At 36.6% G+C, this 25,869-nt stretch overlaps 2 protein-coding genes across 9 annotated transcripts in view; both read right to left on the bottom strand.

The window, feature by feature from the left end:
• The window catches only part of COBLL1 (cordon-bleu WH2 repeat protein like 1), a 162,106-nt gene that overhangs the window by 99,938 nt on the left and 36,299 nt on the right, over positions 1–25,869 (bottom strand). The window lies entirely within an intron of this gene.
• On the bottom strand, positions 20,246–22,940 carry LOC306657921 (lymphoid-specific helicase-like). The gene is given in 3 exon segments (XM_079134410.1): positions 20,246–21,041; positions 21,044–21,871; positions 21,874–22,940. Coding segments are annotated over 3 exon segments (2,265 nt in total). The 5' UTR covers position 22,940; the 3' UTR covers positions 20,246–20,670.

The raw sequence follows: 25,869 nt of genomic DNA on the forward strand, positions 1-25,869 counted from the left end.
AATGCACTGAGAGGAAAGAGATGAGGGAGATAAAAAATATAAATAAAGAAAAGAAATTAATATGCAATTACTCTTTGTAATTAAACTGGAACAAAAAGCCTCATTCATTTGTTTTTCTTAAGTTATGCACTGGTATCTGATACTTACCCAATAAATAAAAAAGCTTTTAAGAAGTAAGGAAAGAAAAATGGAAGGACTATACATGGAACTCCAATAACGTGGTTTATATAAGACATCATCAATCACTGAGGGCAAATGCTTTGGAGGACTACCTCCATAGAAATCCATTAAGTTTTAGGCACTTGACCTAAAAACAATGCCAAAAAATACAACTCTGGCTTAGAAATTACTTCCTTCCTTTGCACACTTCTGCATAACTTGAAATATCAGATTATAATGTGCTTTTCAAAGGATAACACCCATCAGAAATCTCTAGCCAAATGACATCTAAATTTTTTCCATTCAGATAAATTATGTAAATACACACACATGACTATGTGTTCTACACACAGACTTCATTCTGTGCAGTCTATCTTTGAAGTATTCCATCAGATATTCTCCCAGAAATATAATGGACCCAGAACACTCTCCTAGAGTTACACATCTGCTTTTTTTCCTGGCATATCTGTGGCATACTTTGCTCTACTTGCTGTAATATCTAACTCCCCCAGCACACATAGGCGCGCGCGCGCACACACACGCACACAGGTTAACTCCATATAATTATTTACTTAAATATTTAGTTCAATAGTTTAAGTACAAGAAAGTAATAACATGGATTTAAAAAAAAAAAAAAAAAACTTGTCACTTACATATCTAGACACTCAGAACACTGAAAATCAAAAGTTGAAAATCTTCCACATGACAGAACAAGACCAAGGGTGACATTTAATGAGGGCTGGGGTGAGGTAGGTCAGGAAATGTGACCATGGAAACAAAGCAAGGTCTTGCCTCATTGCTATGGTATGGTTTTTTGTTTTGTTTTGTTTTTTTAAGTGGTAGGGTTAACCTCCATACCAGTTTCCTTCCTGTGGGCCTTCCTGAATGACAAAGGCCAAAACCCTAAATACTCATCTTTCCAGGCTCCCTTACACCTTGGGGTGAGGGGATAGTCTGTTAATGAGATATGCATGCACAAAATCAGAAAGGATGACATAAACTCCCCAGGGTCACTGGCATTTGCTGTAAGAGCAAGCCATTGTGAAGACACTAATCTCAAAGGTGTAAAGAAGCAAAGCATGGAATACCTTTTTTTTTTTTTTTTTTTTTTTTTTTTGGTACCAAGATGCAACCAACATGCACAAAGCGGCTTCCAAGACACCAAGACACCATTTTTGATTCCTAGATCACAACTATATTCTAGGGACAGCTTCTCCACCTTACTGATGGTAGCAGAGGCAGCAGGTCTCCAGCTAGCCAGACAAAAAATGGCATCACCAGACCTGAAGGTTCTATGGCCTCAAACTACCAATCTCTTTAAGCATCAAATTCCTTATATTATTTTTTTTAGAACAGTTAATTTTCCCTTTTTCTGAAAGTAAAAACTGATGATTCACACTTAATGATATCAAAAGTACTTAATTGTGTGTGCGGGGCGGGGTGGGGGGAGATATACTGGGACTCAAGCATACTAACCACTCTACCACTAAGCTGTATCTCCATCCCACCTTATTTTGTAGCAAGTATTTTTTTTTTTATTATGTAATCTTAAAGCCTAGAAGATGGTTTATACTCAAAGCCCAACAAATTAGTCCAACTCTAAAGTAAAAGGATTTTCTTTGGAATTTGAATGAACTCAAGGAACAGACTTTATCTGGTAAGAAAAGTGCATTCAGGTGTGGTTACATTCTTTGGTCTTCTTTGGAGATAGTGAGATTCCAGGGAGGGGATGGAAGGCAGTTGTGTTCTCTTAAGCAGGTCTGGTTTCAATGCAGATAAAGGTATAGTAGAGTAAGCCTCCTTCAGCATCTGCTGACTTTCAAGGGCTTTTAATTCAGAACAGTGAGCATATCATGGTGCCCATGTTCGGGTGGTGAAACTTCCTGGGCTCCTTCACTCTGTTGCACACTGAAGTTAAACTGCCTGGATTCAATAATCCACAGCCTCTTGGTGAACACATAACAAATGCTGCTGTAAGTAAGGAACAGATGTGCTTCCAAAGCAATCCCCACTGACACCCAAAAGAACCAAGTTGGGCTTGGACTATTACATAATTAGAAATGGCTAGCTTTTCACAACAGGGTCATGACTAAGAAACCATCCAAGTTGAAAAGACTCCACTATGCAACCTTGCACAAACTACTTAATCTCCAAGCCTCAATTTCTTAACTTTTGAATTGAGCAGTACCAATCACAGAGAATTTTTAAGATTACTTATATAAAGTGCCTTAAGCATTAGAAGTTATGAAGGGAAAAAATGATTTTCCTTTTTTCGAATCACCTAAACTATTTTTTTTTCATGGTGCTGGGGATTGAACGCAGGGCCTTGTGCATGCAAGGCAAGCACTCTACCAACTGAGCTATAACCCCAGCCCTACCTAAAGATTTTTTGGTTCAATAAAACTTATGGCATTAAATATTTATAACATCAATTTTACTCTTTGTATTTAGAGAACACTCTTAGCCTGTGCTCTCCCTCTACAGACACTGGTTCTCCAAAATGCCTGACCTAAAATAAATATTTAGGAAGATTAAGTGACCCACTCTGCTCCACCCAGGATTAGTTCCCTTCTCTGGCCGACTACATCCTGGAACCTCTCCTTGGAATGAACATTCCTTTGGAATACACACCCTACAGTTCCCCCTCATCAACATTCCTACCCCCAAATTCCACTCTACTTCCAATCAGAGATTTCAACGGGGGACACACACACACACACACACACACACACACAAAACTTATCCTGCTTTCTACTTTCAAAAAGCTGTCTTGAGGTAATCAATTCCTAGAATCCTACCATGAGGCAGAAACTCTTAAATTTATCCTATGGACAAGACTCCCAGCAAAATATGATTCAGTCCTTTGATATATCCAATCTATTCTTTCTGGGGTGACTTTTAGACTGTTCAAATTGTACAAATGGGGACTGGGGATGTAGCTCAGTTGCATAAGGCCCTGGGTTCAATCCCCAGCACCGCAAAAAAAAAAAAAAAAAAAAATTGTACAAATGGAACTTCCTTTAGCTGGAACAAAACTCTACTACTTGATAGTGGTTTATAAGTCATTTCCAAGGAAAGTTTCAGGCTTTTAAGAAACTATTTATTTACTTGGTAAAGGAGATTGAACCCAGGGGCACTTAACCACTGAGCCCTTTTATTATTTTCACTTTTTGAGAGATGGTCTTGCTAAGTTGCTTAGGGCCTAAATTGTAAGGTTGGCTTTGAATTTGCCATTCTCCTGCCTCAGCCTCCCAAGCTGTGTGCCATCACACCCTCCTTAAGAAATTTTTTTTAAATGAGAGAACTGAATACCATCTGTATTTCCAGTACTATCAAAACTGAACCTTTACAAATCTGATGATTTCAGTTTAACAAAACTTCAAATGTTACCTTGACCTACATCTTATTTTGTAAAAAAATATTATAATGTTTTACCATAATTCATCTGTTATTACATTAGATCCTTATTGCCATCTTCAAAAAGCTAATGTTTGAAATCACTAGCGATCTGAAATCATGTTCTACTTTGAGAAACTTCTGTTGCTATAATTTCCACATTAAGTTCAACGTGAAATTCTTTTCAAATATTAAAAAGTCTGATCTGGGATAAGGAATGAAATGCATTTTTTTTTTTTTTTTTTTAAGAAAAGTAATTTTCAATGACAGAGGGGATGACAGTGTTTTAAAATCCAGACTATGACGTTTTGCCTGGTGGTTAAAACAGCTTTTACATAAATTATTTAATTGTAATTAGGATTCTCCCTTGCCAATCATGGTCTTCTTTTTATCAGCACAAGGCCATACACACTTAGAAAAGTCAGCTGAATTTGAAGGAAGTCACAGTAGAGCTTTCTTTGTCAAGCAGAAGAATCATCTGACTTTTAATGTGCCAATCCCTTTGAAAGGAAAGTTCGAAATCTCAAAACGGAAAGCCTGGAAGGTGAGCCATGGCCTTCATTCTGTACCCTGGTTACAGCAGTACCTATTCTTACAACATTATTATAAGGCTTTAATTATGTGTACCATAAATCACTCCACAGACGTAAGAAAAGAAATCTACCTCTAAAAGCTATGTATGGAACTGTAAAAACAATGTCTGTGAGTGTTATCTTAGACTTATGAAAGGTCCTGGAAAAATAATTCAGAAACATACAAATAAAAGTTCATTTCCTAGTATTGCAATAGCATGGGGGGTACAGGATGGTGTGAGGGTAGGGAGGGGAAAAAAATCAAGTAAGGGAAAATGCAGACAACACCCCTGAAGAATTACTGTGCAGTGCCATATTTAGAATTCTAACATTTCAGTGAAACTCTTCAGCAAACTTCATACCATTTGACACATTTCGCTGTTCAGTCAGGTGCATGCTCCTGAGCTATGCAGTGAGATGGGAGGAAGGACAAGGAACAGGAATAAACTGGGGTTCTGTACACAGGCAGGCAAGTGCAAGAACACCCAGAATCACAGGGCAATTTCATTCCCTCACTGGACCCCTAGATGTCCTGGTGTTTTCCTATTGAGTCGACATCCTTTATATGTAAGAGAAAAAGACATTGTTAAACTCACAAATCCTTTCCCCGCCCAAAGAGTACGGTGTTCCAGATTAAGTATTGTTAAGAAAAGAATATGAATTTTAAAACCCTTTAAATCAATGCCAACAGCAGGAGCCAATAAAAACAAAAGCGAATTGTGAGAAACACTTATCACAGTTACCAGTCTTCGGTAAGCCCACTTCCTCCTAGGACTCTTCTCATCTTCGTCTCTAGGGAAAGTTAGTTCCACATATCAAGTAATCAAATATGTTTATTTTGAAAAGGAAACTACTCTAAATGTCTCTTTTAAAGTTACTCCTTTATAAAAACATTCTAAAAGGGGAGGTCTTTAAAATTATATTTTTAAAAAGTAAGCATAGTAGTTTGAAGCACTCGAAAGGTTAAAACTAAACAAAATTCAACAGAAGAAAATTTATATAGATGGAGATATCTTACGTGGCGAAATACTTTTTGACCTTTGATAAAAATATTCAATTTCCCTGAAGCTTAGTAAATTAAAATGAGTTAAATGTCATTTAAATTTTTTTTCATAGCATTATTAATCATTTCCATTTGTTCACTATATTTTATTAAAAACTGATTGTGAATATCTTCCAATCACTTTTTACCCCTGGAGTAGCTAGACCACCCCTAATTAAATGAATTTTCTCCAGAATTGTAAGCAATATCTTCATCACAGCCTCATACAGACTTTAAATGTTCTAAAAACAAACAAAGCCAAAAAAACACCACAGAACATACAACTGCAGTATCTAAGGTATTTTACTATTTTCTTGAGATCAAAAAACCCATATTAAAAAGTTGAAAGTAACACATGTCCAGACTTAGAGAAAACACAGAAAAACAGTGTAAGACAACTTTAAAATATACATTTTCCTTTAAAATTCAGTTATTTCAAAGTTACTCTTAAAACCAACTTTTACAGGAAATGATTAAGTTTTTTATTAGGCTGAAAAAAATCTAATTTTTCAATATGTAGTGATGTAAAATACAAGAAATGCAAGTTTGGATGACTTAGAAAGAAGCACTGATTGTTCTTAAGAGCAAGCCACGCATGATGGCGGCCCCTGTGGCCACTGTGCCTCCTAATGGGACATGCTGTGACAAGGGCAACACCACCTAAATCTTCTAGTTAAATCCTATTTAAATTAAATCTGTGTTGCCTAGATTCATCTTTTCTGTACACAAGGATTTAAGAACATGCTAATATCATCACAAGGAAGCAACTGGGAAAAATCCAGAAGGTCTAATATTTTGTAGGGCAATTGATCATGATCTATTCAAAAAGTCAGAGCTAGAACCCATCAACAGAAACAGAAGCCATCAACAGAGAAGCAGCAGACCAAGACTCAGTCTCCCATGAGACTAAGGACCAAAGAAGGAATATGGCCTCTCAAAAGTCACAGAATAATTGGCAGGGCAGGACAAGAATCCAAGCCTGTAACCTCAGAGACCGAGGATCATCGTATTATACTCTTGGGAAGCAGATCCTTGGATCTTTGCCAATTATCTTGTGGGAAGAAAAAGACTAATGTCAAGAGAGGCCAGAAAGCTCCCCTAGATGGCTGGGAGTTGACTGATCCAACACTTCATGAATTAGGTCAAAAAAGGAAGAAACTAAAATAGAACTTCATGAGGGAAAGAGCAAAGTGAAATACCCGTGGCCCATCTTCAGGATCCACCAACAGATAACCTGCTGTATCATTGATCTTTTTATAAACAGAAAGCCACAAGAAGAAAACTCTGAATATGCAGGTTAAAAAAAAAAAAAAAAAAAAAAAAAAAAAAAAAAAAAAAATCATAAAGGGGAAAAGTGGAGTAGTGGAGTTACAAGAACAGATGCTACCTGCAGTACATTCAGACTGGGGACACTAATTTGCAGTGTTCCTAAAAGGAAACTGGAAGTGAGCCACATCACCATTACACACACCACAGCAAAGTGGACAACTCTTGCTGATTCCCTAGGACCCTGAGCCCCTTCTCCAGCTGGGAGTTGGCCTTCATAGATACTGTGCACCCCCTTTTCTGGAAGTACCTATTCTCACAGAGCAGAACCCAGACCTATGCAGGATCGTGGACTTTGGTATTCATTGGCTGTGATTATAAAAGTTTAAAATTTAAAAAAAAAGTCATGGTGCAGAATACTTAAGAGTTTGTAGAACATGATCAGGTGAAAAGAAAAGTCCTACATTAGATCCTAATGAGGACAGAGTACCAATATGTGTTTGGGGGTCAATTAATTCAATGTGTGAATGGACAGAGTACAGGTGAGTATGTAAGAATAGACTTACATAAGATGAAAATAAATTGACATAGAAAAGTGAAGAGCATTAACAGAAAAAAAAAAAAAATAGATTAAACAGCATGAGCAAAACAGAATTGTTTTGGTAGTACTGGGAATTTAATCCAGGCACACTTAACCACTGAGCAATATCCCCAGCCCTTTTTATTTTTTGATACAGGGTCTCACTAAGTTGCTTAAGGACTAATTTGCTGAGGCTGGCCTCTAATTTTCAGTCATTCTGCCTCAGCCTCCCCAGGGGCTGGGATTATGTGAGTGTGTACCACCACACCCGGTAGCAATTCATTTTTTTTCTTTAATTTTTATTTATTTATTATTTATTTTTGCAGTGCTGGGGATTGAACCCAGGGCCTTGTGCTTGCAAGGCAAGCACTCTACCAACTGAGCTATCTCCCCAGTCCTCATTTTTATTTTTTTTAAACAAAGGTACATGGAAATAAATCAGTCTAGAATTCTACAGACTGAGATACAAGTAGAAATAATCTGTAGATAGAAAACGTTACTTTTATCTTACTCATATTTGTTAATATCTTCTTTCAACAATATATGTGCTGTTTAAAATAAAGTATCGTTAATGTAAATTTATTACATTAAGGCAGTCAATATCTTACAAAATTTAACAAACGGAGATAGAGTTGCTAGTCTTCCAAAAAGAGAGAGAGGGGAAAGGGTTTAGTGAATAATTGTCTAGTACTGCCCATTAAACTTCTAAGTCAGTGCTACTTATAAGGATAGAAGAAAGTGAAGTGTTCCAGGAAGCTTGTTGAGGTCATCAGTTACAGGTAAAATGTCAGTGTAACTGAAAGTTCCCTGATGGGCAGGCAATACCATGGTAGACAAGGTTAGGCTTCCCTGCTGGCTCAAATCTGCCAGGCAAGGTGAGAGAGGAGGAGGTGAGAGAGGTAAGCTTGCAGTCTCCTTTAGGTCACCACTTCAAACACCACCTGTCACAATGACAACCATCAATAACTTGGAACCAGCTGCTGCAAACCCAAAGAGTTCCAGCATATTTAATGGATATTATAATGAAAGCTTATCAAGTCTTCATGTATCATCGGTATCATTTAAATTCCCATTAAGTTGTACAAATCACTCTTTCAGAGCACAGAGTTGCATGCAATGTGAAATAAGCATCAGGTTCACATTTTGCATAGTTTCTAGATTCAATATACTAACATAACTATTTTTATCAAAAAGGATGAAGCTATCTTAAAGATAAGATGGAGCCTAAAACATTTGTGTCATGCTGAGATGGCATTCACATACATCAAAGAGGAGAAGTTAAAGGAAAAATTTAAACAGAACCTGCTAAACCACAGATGCAAAACTACTGTTCTGACAAGACCTTACCCTAAACCCATTACTACTTGTTATCTCTCTCAGCTTTAGGAACAAGAAAGCAAACTTGGGTCCTCTGGCCCAAAACGTTGCACCATATTAATGAAGCTAATCATTTTCCTTGCTACCTATAACAGCTAAATATTAGCAAGTGATTTTCAGAAAATTGAGGTATTACACTATTCTTTCACTCTCCTTTGTAAACAATGAAAGCACTATTTCTTAATGATCATCTAACTATATGACAAGTAGTTTTGAACCCCTTTACAAACAATCCAGGCGAAGTCAACCAAACAAGCTCCTGAATTAACTAAATCAGCCATGCCTAGGAGAAGACTGAAGAAAGGTATTGAGCAAAATAACCACCATGTTAGTGACAGAGTTTAAATTCAAACCCAGATCTTTCTGAACTAAAGGTCTGTGCTCTTTTATTTCATTATGATCATACGCCTCCTTCCTAGCCTTCATCAAAGTGAGGTATAACTTTAAAAAAAAAAAAAAAAGTATTAGATAGTCTTTTCAAGAAGTTCTGGTTATATATTTTGGGACTACGGTACACTTTTCTTCCAAAAAGAATATAGAGCACTTCCTATTGTTATTACAAACACAAAATTAACCTTTTCTTTGCTTCCTTTTCCCCCACATAAGAAGATGGAATACCAAATACAGAGGTAACTTTAGATATTCTCAGATTGGAACTGAAAATGATATAATTGTGTCTACATTTTGTGCCAGGCTACAACATAATTAAAACTTACATTGAAAGCATCAATTATTATGAGATAGTCAATTGAAAATCCATGGTTACACTAGCATCTGCTTGGCATACCTAAAATAAACCTGAAACAAAAAAGTGGCCAATGAAATATATTCATTCCAACTTTCACACAAAATTTTCAGTGCTCTTAATACAGAATTTCTAGATAAATCAACTGGGTATGGAGACAAACACCTGTAATCCCAGCAACTCAGGAGGTGGAGGAAGGAGGACTGTAAGCTCAAAGTCAGCCTCAGCAAACTTAGTGAGACCCTGAGCAATTCAGTGAGACCCTGACTCAAAAACGGAAAAAAAATAAAATGGGCTAGGGATGTGGCTCCGTGGTTCAGCAACCCTGTGTTCAATTTCTGGTTAAAAAAAAAATTTTTTTTAAAGCAGTGAATGACAGACACATATATGTGCATATACACATACACATACACACACACACACACACATATGCACACAGTGTATATGTATACTCTTAAGTTAGGGAAGTTTATTCCTTCTTTAAAATATCTGCCTTTAGAAGGGTGAGGTAACAATTTCAGTAACTAGGGAAGCTGAAGCAAGAGAATCATACTTTTGAGACTAGCCTCAAACTCATCAAGATCCTGTCTCAATTTTGAAAAAGGTCATAGCTCAGAGGTAGAGTACCCCTGGGTTCAATCCCCAGTACTCCACTCCCCCCCAAACACAAAAAAGACTTTCTTTTAAATCTATTTAAAAGTTTTATAAGACTTTTATTTATATAAAGACTTTTATATTTATAAAACTTTTAAATTGTGTAACAAATTCCTCACACACACACAACTTTGTTTAAGTGTCAATTTTCTTCTTTCTAAAGATTGCCAAGGCTCCAGAAGAATGTCTTAAATAACTCAAACCTAGTTGTTCAAATACAATACCACTACTTCTCTGTAAGAGAAATTATCACAAATTTATTACTCTGATATTACATACTCAGTGACAACTACTCAAGCCTAAAATGTTATTTTTCCTTAGTAAAGGCTTTAATAAGACTATAAATAAGAACTGGGTAATCAGAACTTGGTGATTAATGTGATGCACTGTAATTTTCCTGACAGGAAGCAGACAAGAGAGGGATGCTAAAAACCTCAATACACGGACAGACTGACTGCTCACAGTCAATAAGATTTAGATATTTTTAAAATTCAAGTCATGCAAAAGAGACCAGTCTTGTTTCCAATTTCAGGTAATATGAGGTAAGCACACTCCACCCTGTTGTTCCAACAGAATGCAGCTAATAAAATCCAGACCAAATATATGAAGCAACAATTTGTTGAATCTGAAAAATAAATTGGAGCAACTGAATTAGAGCAGTTGAGTTGATCATTTTCTCTCTCTAGTTACTCTAGTCTTCAACATAGCCTGAAACTCAAAAGCAGTAAAGGATGAAAAGAATGAGTACAAGGGGAAGACCTGTAGCTCAGGGTCAAGGATCAGGAAAGCGCTCTCCTAATGAACAGAAAGATGTCCTGGTGTTTTCTTGAGCAAAATCCAAAGATATGGCCCTATAATAGCAGAGAACTTCATAATGACATGAAAATAAAGTCCCTGATTCTTACTCCATCAAAATCTATTTAAGATCTGCATTCAGAAAACCAACGAGGATGAAAGATATCAAAGAGAACTAAAAAGAAGCATACTATATTCATGGATTAGAAACTCACAGCAAAGATATCAATTCTTCTCAAATTGATCTGAACATTTAACAGAATTCCTGCCAAATCCTCATAGAAATTTTTAGACATAAACTGGTTCTTAAAGCAAAGGAACTAGAATAAAAAAAGAGTACTGAAAAGAAAGAGCAAGATGTAGAAGTTATACTACTCCATTTCAAGATTCACTACTAAGTTATGGTAAGCAAGACAGTATAGTGTTTACACGTAAACATACACCTAGATCAATTAACACTCTAGAAATAGAGCCACAATACTGTGATGAACACCTTATTTTTTATAAAATTTCAGAGGCAATTCAATAGAGAAATAATAGTCATTTCAATGAGTGATCTTGGAATAACTGAACATCTGTATGCTAAAAAATGAAGGTAGACTATAAGCTTATGTCTTAAAAATTAAGTCTAAATACAAAATGAGAAATCTTAAAAACAAAAGAATATCTTCATGATCTGGGTTTAACAATAAGTTCTTGGGACACTAAAGTATAAATAATAAAAGAAAAACAAAAATAAATTTAAAAAAAAAGGCTCACTGGTAGAGTATTTGGCTAGCATGCATGAGGTCCTGGGTTTAACTACCAGTATCAGGGGTGAGGGAGTGGTTTGATGTCAGCAGAAAAATGTGTACCTATAGTAAATTTTCACTGGTTTTGCTTAATTGTCATTTGAGGAAATCTATTACTTTTTTCCCTCTATTCCCTAGGATATTAATAGCTAACATATTATTTATTAAAGAATTTAGTTGTTTGAGGGAGAGTATTTTGGGGTGGTGCTAGGGATCAAATCCAAGGCCTTGAGCATGCTAGGCAAGTGCTCTACCACTTAGCTACATTCCAGCCTCAAAGAAACTATTTGTCTAAGAAAGACAGAAGAGAAGAAATACTAGCTTAAAGGCATAACAAGAATCTGAAAACAAGTTCAAATAGATGTAGTAGATAATATAAGTATACTTATGTCTCATTTTTACTTGTACTTGTGCATTAAAATGTTGAGTACTTTCCATTTTTAAAGATGCTCTAAATAAATAATACACAAATTTCTTCTTAAAAAAAAAAAGAAACAGCAAACGATTTTATCAAAGGTAAAAACTTGTACCTTATAAAATACAGTATTTAAAGAATAAAAAGACAAGCCTCAGTGTAGAAAATATTTGCAAATCATGTGTCAAAGAACTAGAACATGGATAGAATTCTGAATATTCTGTGAGAAAACCAACCCACCCAGTTTAAAAATCAGCAAATAGGATATAAGAATGGCAAATAAGCATATGAAAAGCTCTTTGACATCACGAGCCATTAAGGAAAAGAACATCAAGTGCCATTAGGATAGGAACAAAATGAGATATCATATTAGAATGACTAAAACAAGTCTGAAAAATACCAAGTGTTGGTGGTGAGAATAAACTGTCATGCATTGTTGGTGAAATGCAAAATGGTTAAAACCTCACTGAAAAATGACCTGCAAGTTTCTTATAAAATTAAATGTTCACTTGTCATGATTCAGCAAGACAAATGAAAATACAGTATCCACACAACAAACTGGACGTAGCTGTTCAACTCATAATAACCCCAAAACAGAGTAAATGGAGTGTTAAGGAATACTACACCAAGCAACAGAAAGAAACAACTGATAGAAAAGTTGAATGAATCTCAATAGCATCATGCAGGGAGTCTCCAAAGACTGCATGTTTATGATTCTATTTTTAAGATATTAAGTTAAACTACGGTGACAAAATCTGTAGTCATCAGGTTTAATCGCTGGGTAAGGGTCTGATTACAAAGAAGAGCGAGAATTTCTGAAGGGATGGAACTATTCTGCATCCTGATGGTGGTGGTGTTTTCACGAACCTGCACATGGGTTAAAATTCCCAGAACTGTACATCAAATAAAAGTCCACTTTACTGTGTTAATTTTTAAAACTGTAGTAGTCTTTATTGATATCCAGATTATCATGTAATTTCTTATTTCCTGTCTCATTCTAAAGTAAAAATACCAGTAATAAGAAGGAAATTGCACAATAACATGTTCATCTCTATAATCTGTGTATATGCTGTATATTTCTACCAAAAGGGTGGCTTGATGTAGTACCAGCTCCTGCAGACAATCATTGGAATCACATGTCTTATTTCTTGGGCAATCAAAAGGAAGAAATTATATACTAATGTATTTTTCTCTTTATAGCTATACTTAAATATAAAATGCCCTTTTAACTCTTTATTTCAGAATCTAGAAACAGTTTAGCAACTAAACCAAAATTAATGCAAAAAAAGATGTACAACAGTGTCTTTTATATTCTATGAAGTCATGTGAAATCAATTTTCAATTAGTTAGAAAGCAAATTAATTCTAGAAATGAATGCTAGTACAAGAAAAGTATATTGCTGGGGAAACTGAAATCTTAAAAAAAAAAAAAAAATAGATGACTTTCAGTTTTGTAAATGTCACAAAATTGGCACAGCACCTGGCCCATGGTTAAGTATGATTTTATAAAGTATCATCTGATAACAGTTTTTAACAGAAACATAAGCCGCATATGAACACATACCTCTATGATTTAGGTGTAGATTTAACAATTCACACATATGAATGTGTGCATACACCTGACAGTAATAAATCTGGGGACAGAGGATAGATGAAACGTGGAAATGCCAAGTTTTCTTGGACCAGTACCACAGGAAAAAGTACAGGGGAAGAGGGTTAAAGTCAAGAGAAAGCTGTGAGCCCACTGCATCGTCCATCACATCATTCACAGAGGCTGTGGATGAGATTCCCAACTGAGGCCTGTAAACCAAAAGGACAGGAAGCAGACCTCAACGGACTCAGAGAAGCCTTTATTCATTTGCAGACTCAGGTGCCCATTGGGACATGTTTTCCAGATGCAAAAAAAAATGGCCTCCAGTTACAGAGGGGATTTTGGTTTTATAGGGTACAATGAGGATGATGTAATCATTAGAAACCGTGCACATGCAGTTTTGACCATCAGGGGCTAGTTGTACAGGTTAAAACCAGACTCCACAGGATAAGTCTCAAAACTTGCCCACTGTCACTTAGGACTAATTTGCCATGGGGGAAGGTCAAGGTTTTTGGCCCAGCATACAGTATGCACCTCTTTCCCCCAGGGCCCTTTGTTATCAGAAAGAATGCACTGGGAGAGGTTTAATGTCTGGCCAATTTTCTCCTCCCTCCTTCCAAGTCACCATCCCTCCATTTTTCTTGGGGAGCTGTCTTATAGGAATATTATTTTCCATAACCCTTCAAGGTTCATTGTGGTATGATGGTAGAAGTCAAGAGAAATATACTTAGGGATATAGGCCATAAGAAGCCTGTAACGTCATTGAATTCTGGGACAGTTTAACACCAAAAGATTTTATTATTTGAAATACTAGTATTTTGATACAAAACTATTTTTTAAAGTCTATACAATTCCTTGAGAAATAGTCCATTAGAAGTTGGGAATAATGTTGTAAATTAAAACTCCAACTTAACAAAAAAAAAAAAAAAAAAGAGGAACAAAGGGAGAGAGGGAAGAAAGGGAGTTCCCTAACCTGAAAAAGGAATAGTTCAAGGAAGATATGAATAGAAGTTATCCAAGACCAAATAATAATGAGGCAACATAATATTAGTGCCAAATCGTCCTTTTCTTTCTGAAGAACAAAAATTGCTATTTCAATCCAGGACTATAGATTAAAATATAGATTCCCATTTTTTTTTGGGGGGGGGGGAATGCTCCCTTAAAAAAAATCCTATCTAAAATCTGTGCAATCTCCTGGACAGTATACTGTGTCAAAAGAGTAAGTAATAAAATGTTTGGAGAAAGTTAGAAATTAGCTTTTATATTAGCTATTTTAAGTAAGTTGAAGCTACTGCATATTTTTCACTTTAAGTGAATTCATTAAATACATGACATTTAAAAAGTGTTGAAACTATTTAAGAAACAAATTTTCACAAACCTAGCGTTACTTCTAATCGTCATCTAATGCAAATAGGCTAATAATGTAATATCTTTTGTCAACTAACATTGTACAAGGTTCTTTACCTCATATTACTTTCTTTCTAAAATATGGTTTCAAACAAATTTTCTAATCATAAATATATATTATATACAAGTACAGTCAAGGTGTGCTAGATATATTTGAACCCTGTCTTAATGGGCATAAGTAAACAGTGACAGTGAGCTGTACAAGGGCACACTTTGGAGAGATCCAAGATGTCAGACTGGAGGGAGACTGCATTCCTTTTCACTCCATGACTCAGGACTTAAGTAGAGGAAATATTGTTTCTCTGCAAGGCAGCCAAAACTACCCACCGATCCCTTGCTGTTTACCCACCATTCATCCCCTGTGATCACCCACCCCATATCACCCACCATTTGAACGCAGATTGCTTTCTGACCACCAACTATCATTCACTGTTTGTTTGTTGGCCTCTTGCCAGACCATTGCCCACCGTTAGCCTGTAGACCACCAGTGGATCACCTGCTTCCTGCTGTTGCCTAGAAGTCCATTGTCACAGTACCCCTAGGTTTGGTTACAATGCCCACCACTGCCATCTTGGGACACTGCTGCCACCACCACAGTCATCTCAGGGCACAGCCATCTCAGTCTGGTGAAACCAGCCAGGGCCTGGAGATATATAGGGGTACCTGCAGCTCTGGTTGCACCTGAGGCCTTTCTGCTGGGTGTGCTAATGGCTGCCATCTGGCTGCCTTTTTGCAAAATTGCTCCTTTGTGTGAGGGCATCCCTTGTAGTCTCTCTGCAAGTTGAGAGAGCATTGAGATCTTGGGACTACAGTAAGGCAGAGACTGGGGAAGCTGAAGCCCAGGTCCATCAGATTGCAGCTGAATTTGCATGGGCCAATCTGGGTCTGGCAAACCTGAGGAAAGTCAGAGACTAGGGGCAGTTTCCCAGGGTGAGCAACTGAAGGTTGGAGGAACTGAAGAAAACAGGGCTCTCTCGAGCTCAGTGAGTCCTGAAGTACACAGGAATAGAAGGGGCCAGCTATAGTGGGTGGGAAGACTGGCAGAGGGTGTGAAGGCATCTTGCTATCGGCTCACCCATTGAACCAATCTGGCACCCACAGCACTGGAGCTAACATCAAACTTTGGAAAACCCCACCTAACACTCACACATTGCTGGTGGAACTGCAAATTAGTGCAACCACTCTGGAAAACAGTACGGAGATTCCTTAGAAAACCTGGAATGGAACTACCATTTGACCCAGCTATCCCACTCCTTGGTCTAAACCCAAAAGACTTAAAATCTGCATAATACAGTGATGCAGTCACGTCAATGTTTATAGCAACTCAATTCACAATCGCTAAGCTATGGGACCAACCTAGATTCCCTTTAATAGATGAATGGATAAATAAACTATGGTATATATACACAATGGAATATTACTCAGTCCTAAAGGAGAATAAAAATATGGCATTTGCAGGTAAATGGATGGAGATGGAGAATATCATGCTAAGTGAAATAAGCCAATCCCCAAAAAACAAAGGGCAAATATTTTCTCTGATATGTGGGTGCTGATCTATAATGGGGGTGGGAGGCAAGGAAAGAATGGAGGAACTTTGGATTGGGTAGAGGGTAGTGAGGGGAGTGGAGGCAGTATGGAGGGTGGGAAAGATGATAGAATGAGATTGACATCATTACCTAGGTACTTGTGTGATCACATGAATGGCATGTCTCTACATCATATACAACCAGAGAAATGAATAGTTTGTGCTCCATATGTATACAATCAAAATGCATTCTGCTATCATGTATAACTAATTAGAATAAAAATAAAAATAAAAGCAAAGAAAGGAAAACCCCACCTATTTGTGGAGAAGGGAAACAGGGAAACTGAGAAAAATTTTGAAAGTCAGTGGAAGCAATCATTCAATTTACCATTGATACTTTCCTTTTTTTTTTTTTTTTTTTAACCCTCTCTCACATCTCTACCATCTTTGAATCCAAATGTTATTCATGTATCAATTTATTGAGGTATGGGATGTCTGAATAGTAAATTACAGTTTTGTTGTGTATTCTGTTATATATGTATATGTATATATATTTTTTAATCTGTATTTTTTTTTTGCTCACCTGTCTCCCTGGATTCTCTTTTTCACTTCTCTCATAATAACAGCCAATCTCTATTAATTCCTCCCTCACTCTCACTATAAATTTTTACCTGTATCTTCTCTCCTCCCTCATAAACATCACATCTTACACTACTTTTGTTCCCTCATTGTCCATCATTTGACACTGTAAATGCTTTTAACAAATTTACTGTTTATATTGTAGACAATAATTGAACACATCATTTCTGTTTATTGTGACAAAACTGTGGACACCATAATAAAAGACATTTGGTTTAACATTGTATATTGTTTGCATTGGGTGCTGTTAATAGTGATATCCCCCTTAAAGGTGAGGTACTGGAAGCCTTCAGGGACACTATAAGACTACAGGGTAGAAACTGTACTGCCTCAGATCTATACCACTAGATAAGAAGACACACAAACAACATGAAAAAACAAGGGAACAAAGTGCCTCAAACAAACCAAGATGTTCCAACAATAGAATCCATAAACAGCATAATAGAAGAAATGTCAGAGAAGACAAAACATAGCACCCCTTCATGTTCAAAACACTAGAAAAACTAAGGACGGTAGGAACATACCACAATATTGTAAAAGCTATCTATGCTAAGCCCAAGGTTAACATCATTCCAAATGGAAAAAAATTGAAAACATTCCCTCTAAAAACTGGAACAAGACAGGGATACCCTCTTTTACCACTTTTATTCAACGTCATTCCTTGAAACTCTAGCCAGAGCAATCAGATAGACAAAAGAAATTAAAGGGATACAAGTAGGAAAAGAAGAAATCAAACTATCACTTTTTGCCAATGACACAATTCTATATTTAGAAGATTTAAAAAATGCCCTAGAAATGTTCTAGAACTCACAAATGATTCAAGAAATTAGCAGGATATAAAATCAATACCCATAAATCAATGCATTTCTATACATAAGTAACAAATCCACTACAAGAGAAATTAGGAAAACTACCCCATTCACAATAGCCTAAAAAAAAAAAAATGCTTGGGAATCAAACTAACAAAGGAGGTGAAAGACCTCTACGATGAAAACTACAGAACACTAAAGAAAGAAATTGAAGAACTTAGAAGATGGAAAGATCTCCCATGATCTTGGATAGGCAGAATTAATATTGTCAAAATGGCCATACTACCAAAAGTGCTATACAAATTTAATGCAATTCCTATTAAAATACCAGTGACGTTCTTCATAGAACTAGAAAAAGCAATCATGAAATTCATTTGGAAAATTAAGAGACCCAGAATAGTCAAGCAAGCCTTAGCAAGAAAAGTGAAGCAGGAGGCATCCCAATATCAGACCTTAAACTATACTACAGAGAAACAGTTACAAAAATAGCATGGTATTGGCACCAAAATAGACATGTAGACCAATGGTACAAAATACAAGTTACCACATAAATACAGTTACCTTACTAGATAAAGGTGCCAAACACATACATTAGAGAAAAGGCAGCCTATTCAACAAATGGTGCTGAGAAAACTGGAAATCCATATGCAACAAAATGAAATTAAACCCCTAGCTCTCACCCTGCACAAAAACAATTCAAGTGGATCAAAGACTTAGGCACTAAAGCAGAGACCTTGTACCCAACAGAAGAAAAAGTAGGTCCAAATCTTCATCATGTCAGCTTAGGACCTGACTTCCTCAACAAGACTCCTAAAGCACAAGAAGTAAAATTAAGAATCAATAAATGGGATGGATTCAAGCTAAAGAGCTTCTTCTCAGCAAAGGAAACAATAACGTGAAGAGAAAGACTACAGAATGGGGAAAAATTCTTTACCACACACACCTCAAATAATCTCCAGGATATATAAAGAACACCCCCTCCCAAAAAAAAAAGAAAACCAACCAACCAAATAACCCAATCAATAATGGGCTAAGGAACTGAATAGATACTTCACAGAAGAAATACAATCTATCAACAAACATGAAAAAATGTTTACCTCTAGCAGTTAGAGAAATTCAAATTAAAACTACGCTAAGATTTCATCTCTAATCCGAATGGCAACTATCAAGAATAAAAGCAATAATAAGGGTGGGCAAGGATGTGGGGGAAAAGGTACATTCATACATTGTTGGTGGGACTGCAAGCTGGTGCAATCACTCTGGAAAGTAATATGGAGATTCCTCAGAAAACTTGGAATGGAATCACCATTCAACCCAGCTATCCCACTCCTTGGTTTATACCCAAAGGAATTAAGATCAGCATACTACAGTGATACAGTCACATCAGTGTTTATAGCAGCTCAATTCACAATAGCTAAACTATGAAACCAACCTAGATGCCCTTCAACAGATGAATGGATAGAGAAAATGTAGTACATATACACAATGGGATATTACTCAGACTTAAAGAAGAATGAAATTGTGGCATTTGCAGGTAAATGGATGGAGATGGAGAATATCATGCTAAGTAAAATAAGCCAATCCCAAAAAACCAAAGGCAGAATGTTTTCTCTGATAAGTAGATGCTGATCCATGGAGCGGGGGTGGGAGTAGGCATAGGGAAGAATGAAGGAACTTCGGATTGTGCAGAGAGGAGTGGAGGGGCAGTGGGGATGGGAAGGATGGTAGAATGAGACACACATTACCCTACATACATGTATGATTACACTACTGGTGTGACAGCATCATGTACATACAGAGGAGTGAGAAGTTATACTTCATTTATGTACAATGTATTAAAATGCATTCTACTGTCATGTGCAACCAATTAGAATAATTTTTTTTAAAGGGTAAACTTCACCCAAGTAAGGGGCCAAAAAGGTCTTCTGCAGGAAGTAACAATTCGACATACCCAAATAATAAGACATAACCTAATGAAGGGTCAAAGAAATTCTTCTACATATCAGTGAGAAAGATCCCTGAGGGATAACAGAAAATAAGGCTGAAGATGAAGGCAGGACCCCTATTAGGATGTCTTACAAGATCAAGGTTAGATATGAACATTTAAAAAGAAAAAAGGAAATGTTTTTAGTTAGCAAACAACAGAATCAGAGATGCACTTTAGAGTGCTTTCTTTGGTGCAATATGAAAAATGGTCTGGAAAAAAGCAAGAGCAGAGGCAGGAAAACTATCTGGAAAACTTTTAGAGCAATTCAGATCAGCAAGCTTTAAGCCTATTATTGATCACATGACTATCAGAAGAAGAAACTGACTCAGCAACTCATAAAGAACATGTTCTGCTGTATTCACAGGCATGTTAAAAATGAGATTAATAATGAAAGCTAAAGTTTAATGTTTTATTATTGGTATATTAGGATATAAATATTTCAGGTAGTCTAACTCTGCTCTCAATTCTTTTTTTTTTTTTTAATAATGAACATTTATTTGACAAACTATCTTATAGATTCTAAAATCAAACAATTTGTTACTTCAACAATAGAAAGCATAATCCCATTTCCCCCCATCAAAGCCTACTCCATAACTGAAGTACCCAAAACCTAGGAACCATTGCTAAAAGAAGGGTTGGGGGGGAGATGTTTACTAAACTTCCACAGGAAGACTGTATAAATCTGGCAATGGTTAAGTACACATCAGATCATACTCAAGAGTACTACCCAGTCTCAAATATTAACTGAAAATATAAACTTAATATGTATTTCCTTCTTAGAAAGGCTCAGAAAATTATGATCTATTCAGTATGCAATGGTGCTAGTTACATTATGTAAAATGATATAATGAAAAAAATTGTAGACGATTTGAATTTCCAAACCAATAAGTAAATTAACTAGATGTAAACAAAACTTTTAAGTCATTCTTTAGCTTCAATTTGAAACAAACATTCAGGACTGGAATCTCCAGAATTTTCTAGTATCTTGAATATCCCTGTCTTCTCTTTAATTGGTCCTGAGGCCTTCATTTGATCAATAAGATCACTTCGATCTAACAACTCAAGATCTTTATCACTAATGATCTTTTCTCTTGATCCTTTGACTTCCCTTTCATAATCTCTAGATTTTAATAACTCCTTTAATTCCTTAGGATCTAAGAAATTCTTAAATTGATTTAATCCAGATTGACCCCCTTTGAAGTGATTTTTGTGAATGATCAACTTTTCCAGTTTTCTTTTAGCAGCTGCTCTTTCCACAATTTTCTGATCAATAGTATTTGCTGTAACAAGGCAACAACTGGCTTTGTCTGACCAATTCTATGACATCGATCCTGGGCCTGAAGATCAGACTGGGGGTTCCAATCACTATCATAAATGATAACCGTATCTGCTGCAGTCAAATTAATGCCCAGACCACCAGCTCGTGTACTCACTAAGAAAATAAACACATTTCGATCTGTGTTGAAATTGTGCATATTTTCCTCTCTCTCAGAATAAGACATGGACCCATCAAGCCTGCTGAAGTTGAAATTTCTAAGCTGGCAGTAATCCATCAAAATGTCCAACATTCTTGTCATTTGTGAAAAAAGCAGCACCTTGTGACCTCTTTTTTTTAGTTCTGGCAGCATTCGACCCAAAATTAAGAATTTCCCAGAATTTGTTACCAATTCTTCATCAATCTTAAACTCTTGTGTAACAGGGTCTATAGGATATTCAATCAGATATGGATGATTACAGCATTTACGAAGTAGCATCATTATATTCTGCAGCTTCAGATTAACTTCAGATTCTATAGGGCTATTCATTTCCACCACAGTTCTTTCTCTGTCCACCTCTGGCTGTATTTGACTGATCAATTTTTCCAATTCATTAGGAAAATTATCTATTTTGCTGTAATTTATTGATTTTCTAGTTCGCCGTTTTGGTCGTCCAGTAGGAATTAGCTCAACTGTTTCTTTCTCACTGGTTCCAAACATATTTGCAATTGTACGATTCACAATTGCTGTGTAAAAGACTTCTTGTTTCTTTGAAAGTGGTGCATACACAATTACTTCTCGTTTAGGAGGAACTTCAAGAGCAACATCAGATTTTAGTCTTCTTAGTAAGAAAGGTGTGAGAATCTTTTCAAGTCATCAAATACATCTGGCAACAAAAAGTTTAGCAATGACCAAAGTTCTGATAAATTGTTCTGTAAGGGAGTACCAGTCAAAAGAAGTTTGTTATCAGCATTGAACCGTTTTAATTCTCTGATCAGACGGCATTTCATATTCTTAATCCTGTGTCCTTCATCTACTATTAAGTATTTCCAATAACAATGCTGTAATGCATTTCGGTCTCTCATGGCTATTTCAAATGATGTAATTACCACAGGATGAATCTGCAGCGTTCCTTTCCTTTTGTGAATATTCCTTACCAATTTTCGACGTTCTTCCTGGGTTCCATGATATAACATGGTCGGAATTTCTGGTGTAAACCTTTTGAATTCAGCCATCCAGTTAGGAAGTGTAGACAAAGGGCCACAAACAAGAAAAGGTCCAGGTACTCCTCTCTGAATCATCAATGCAATTGTAGCAATGCACTGAACGGTCTTGCCCAATCCCATTTCATCTGCTAAAATGCCATTAATTCCATTTTCCCAAAGCATCCTAAGCCATTCCATGCCTTCTACTTGGTACCATCGCATCACTCCTCCTGTGAAGTACTTTGGTTGCTGAAAGGGTACTGGCTGTCCATTACACTTCCGAACTGGGTCAAAAAAGAATTTAGCATTCTGCCTAACAGTTTGAGACAATCTATCTTTAATTATACTATTTGAATCTTTATTTTTCTGAAGATCTTCTACACAGAGATTAGCAGAGGAAGAACTTTGATCCTCATTCTCCTTTTTATTTTCTTTAGCCACAGACAGAATTTTCTCTTTTGACATGACCTCTGAAATATTATATGATTCATCTTCTCTTCCTCTTTTCTTTTTCATGGCTGGATTCTCTCCGCTTCCATCAACTGAATTTTTACCCTTTGTAACTTTTAAAGATTCCTTTTTTCTTTCCAATTTCTCTTTCTTCTTCTGTTCCTCTAACTGCTGTTGCTCCATTTTAGTCAATAAGAATTTGGAGTAGATATTACTTTTTTCAAGCAAATGTTGAAGTCTACGGTACCGAATTTCTGTGGACTCTCTGTCCCAAGACATGCGAGCCGCCACTGCTCGCGGGCCGCTCCGCTGGCATGGCTGGACGCTTTCGGGGAACCCGGCGTTCGCCTCTCAGCGGCAGCAGTGCCGAGCGCCAATTCCTCACAGCAGCTGGCGACCCGGCCTTCTCCGCGAACACCCAGCCAGAGAAAAACGCGCGCTTCTCCTTCGCGGGAAAACACTATCGTCTCCCTCTGCTCTCAATTCTTGTCAGATCCATTTGTTTCTTCCAACATGGCTGGCAAAAATGTACACAAGTGATAACTATCAACTTTGCTTTTTTCTTGTGGTTCACTTGCATTTGTGTTTTCATCATATTCAATGTGTGATGTTTTTGCAGACATGTACAACTGCCCATCACAAAGATTAGTTTATAAGAAATGTGGTGTATTAAAAAACTGGATACATGTAATCTACAATATGTTGAAAGACAATGAGCCGGCAAGGTAGCCGCCTCACAGGTCAATTACCCTGGCCTAACACTGCTAGACTCCAGCACCACTCATGGACTCTGATGCACCCAGTGAGTAACTTCCAAGGGCCGACCTACACATTAAATGAAAAACTTGACATTTTTTTTTTTTTTTTTGCGGTGCTGGGGATTGAACCCAGGGCCTTGTGATTGTGTGATTGACAGGCAAGCACTCTATGAACTAAGTCCTCTACTTTTAATATTACATATAAGTTTTAAGATTTTTTTCTCATACCACTAAGTCATTTCATATTACATTCCCCTCCTTTGCAGATCTGACTGGTCTGGAAGACAGATGAGGACCTAAGGTGGTTAAGGAGAAAATTTGTACGTTTTTCAGCACTAATTTTTTGAACTGGTAGACTATTTCAGAGCAATTTTAGGTTTAGAGAAAACCTAACAAGAAAATAGAGAATTTCTACAGACTCTTTGCCCACCATCCCCAACGTGCAGGGTCCCCTACCTTGTATCTGTTGTGTTAGTGTGGTATACTTTTTATAATGAGCCAAAATTAATACATTAACTCAAGTTCATAGTTTGTCTTAGGGTTCACTCTGTATAGTACAGTTTTATGGGTCTTGAAACATGTGCTCCTCATTACTGTATAATACATAAGTTTCACTGCCCTAAAAATCTATGATCCACTTATTTGTACCTCCCTCCCCATTCAAAACCCATCACAATTGATCTTTTTGCTGTCTCCCAAGTTTTTCCTTTTCCAGAATTTTATTAGTTGGAATCATACAGAATGGAATCTTCTCAGACTGGCTTCCTTCACTTACTAATATGAATTTAAGGTCCCTCCATGTATATTGCTTGAAAATGAGCTGAGTTAGGCATGGTGGCACATACCTATAATCCCAGTGGCTTGGGAGGCTGAAGCAGGAGGATCACGAGTTCAAAGCCAGGGTCAGCAACTTAGCAAGATCCTAAGCAAGTTAGTTATATCCTGTCTCTAAACAAAATATAAAAAGGGGTGGGACTGTGCCTCAGTAGTTAAGCACCCCTGGTTTCAATCCCCTAGTACCAAAACAAAATAAAAATTTAAAAAATAAGCTTAATAGGTCACTTTCTCTTACCATGAGTAATTCATTGCATGGGTATCCCACATTTTGCATATCCACGTATTAAGAAACAACTTGATTGCTTCCAAGTTTTGGCAACTACAAATGAAGTGCTATAAATATCTCTGTGTGAAGACATAAGTTTTTAATTCATTTGGGTCAATACAATATGATCCAGCATTCGTGCTCCTTGGTAAGAATATGGTTAGTTTTGAAAGAAACTGAAATCATCTTCCAAAGTAGGCTTCCCACCAGCACTGAGAGTTCCTATTGCTCCATGTCCTCCCTAGCATTTATCGTTTTTGTTATTCCAACAGTTATGTGCCTATTAATTTCACATCCAACTTCCTAAACTTTTTCATTTGTTTAAAAATTTTTTTAAATGTTTTTCCCTTGATTTTCTTAGTTGCTATATACCTTATTTAACAAAAAAAGGAAAAAAAAATAAAATAAAAAGAGGAGGAGGAGGAAGAGGAGGAAAATTAATGGCCCTAACAGAACTTTCAGGGAAAAGGCAAAACAGTAACAGTGATAACAGGCATTTTTGATACAAACCTAATTTCAATTAAGCCTCTAATATTTCATCATTAACTCTTATGTTTGCTGTTGGCTTTATATATACATATATATTATATATAATGTATAAATATTAATCATTTACTCAATATCCTTCTGCTTCTATGTTTTTTAATTTTCCATCATCTTTTGAGAAGAGTCATTCAGTGACAGAAGAACCAGACTTCACTTTGCCTCTCTAAAGGACAGTTATGTAACTATAAAATCTAGATCCTTAACTACATGCAACTATGGAGAAGTTATGAGGACACACTTCAGCTCCATGAAGAATGGCACTCTCTGAGCTGTCCTATTACACCATTTGATCTTTCCCAATCTATTTCCTTTCATGATTTTTGCCATATTAATGTTTTGTTACTTGACTTATATATTTTAATTGACTTCTTTGTTTTAAGCAAGAACATATCAAACCCATGAATTGAGCAATATCATTTTCTGACAGAATAAGAATGGTCATAAAGAGGAAAAATATATATCCTCTCAAGTACAGTTTATCACAGTTTTAAGAAGTACTGAAAAACCAGGAAATGTTACAGGAACCCTCTCTTATTGACTATTTCCTTCCCAGACACTAGTATTGAGTTGGTTCTGAGCAGGCGCTCAGTACTAATGGACAACAGTGTAGTCATGTTCCTGGATTGTCTCAGAAAGTTGCATGCCCCTTTGCCTTGGAGTCATTTCAGTATGTGAGATGAGCATTTAATGGAACTAGGAGCAGCAGCAAAGCAGGTAAATTTCAGCGACATCTAGTCTAAGTGTTCTAATTTGAAATGGGAATTACCAGTCACTATCCACAGATGAATAGGAAGTGACTATCA

The sequence above is a fragment of the Sciurus vulgaris genome, assembly GCF_902686455.1.
Source record: "Sciurus vulgaris genome assembly, chromosome: 3".
Taxonomy (NCBI): Eukaryota; Metazoa; Chordata; class Mammalia; order Rodentia; family Sciuridae; genus Sciurus; species Sciurus vulgaris.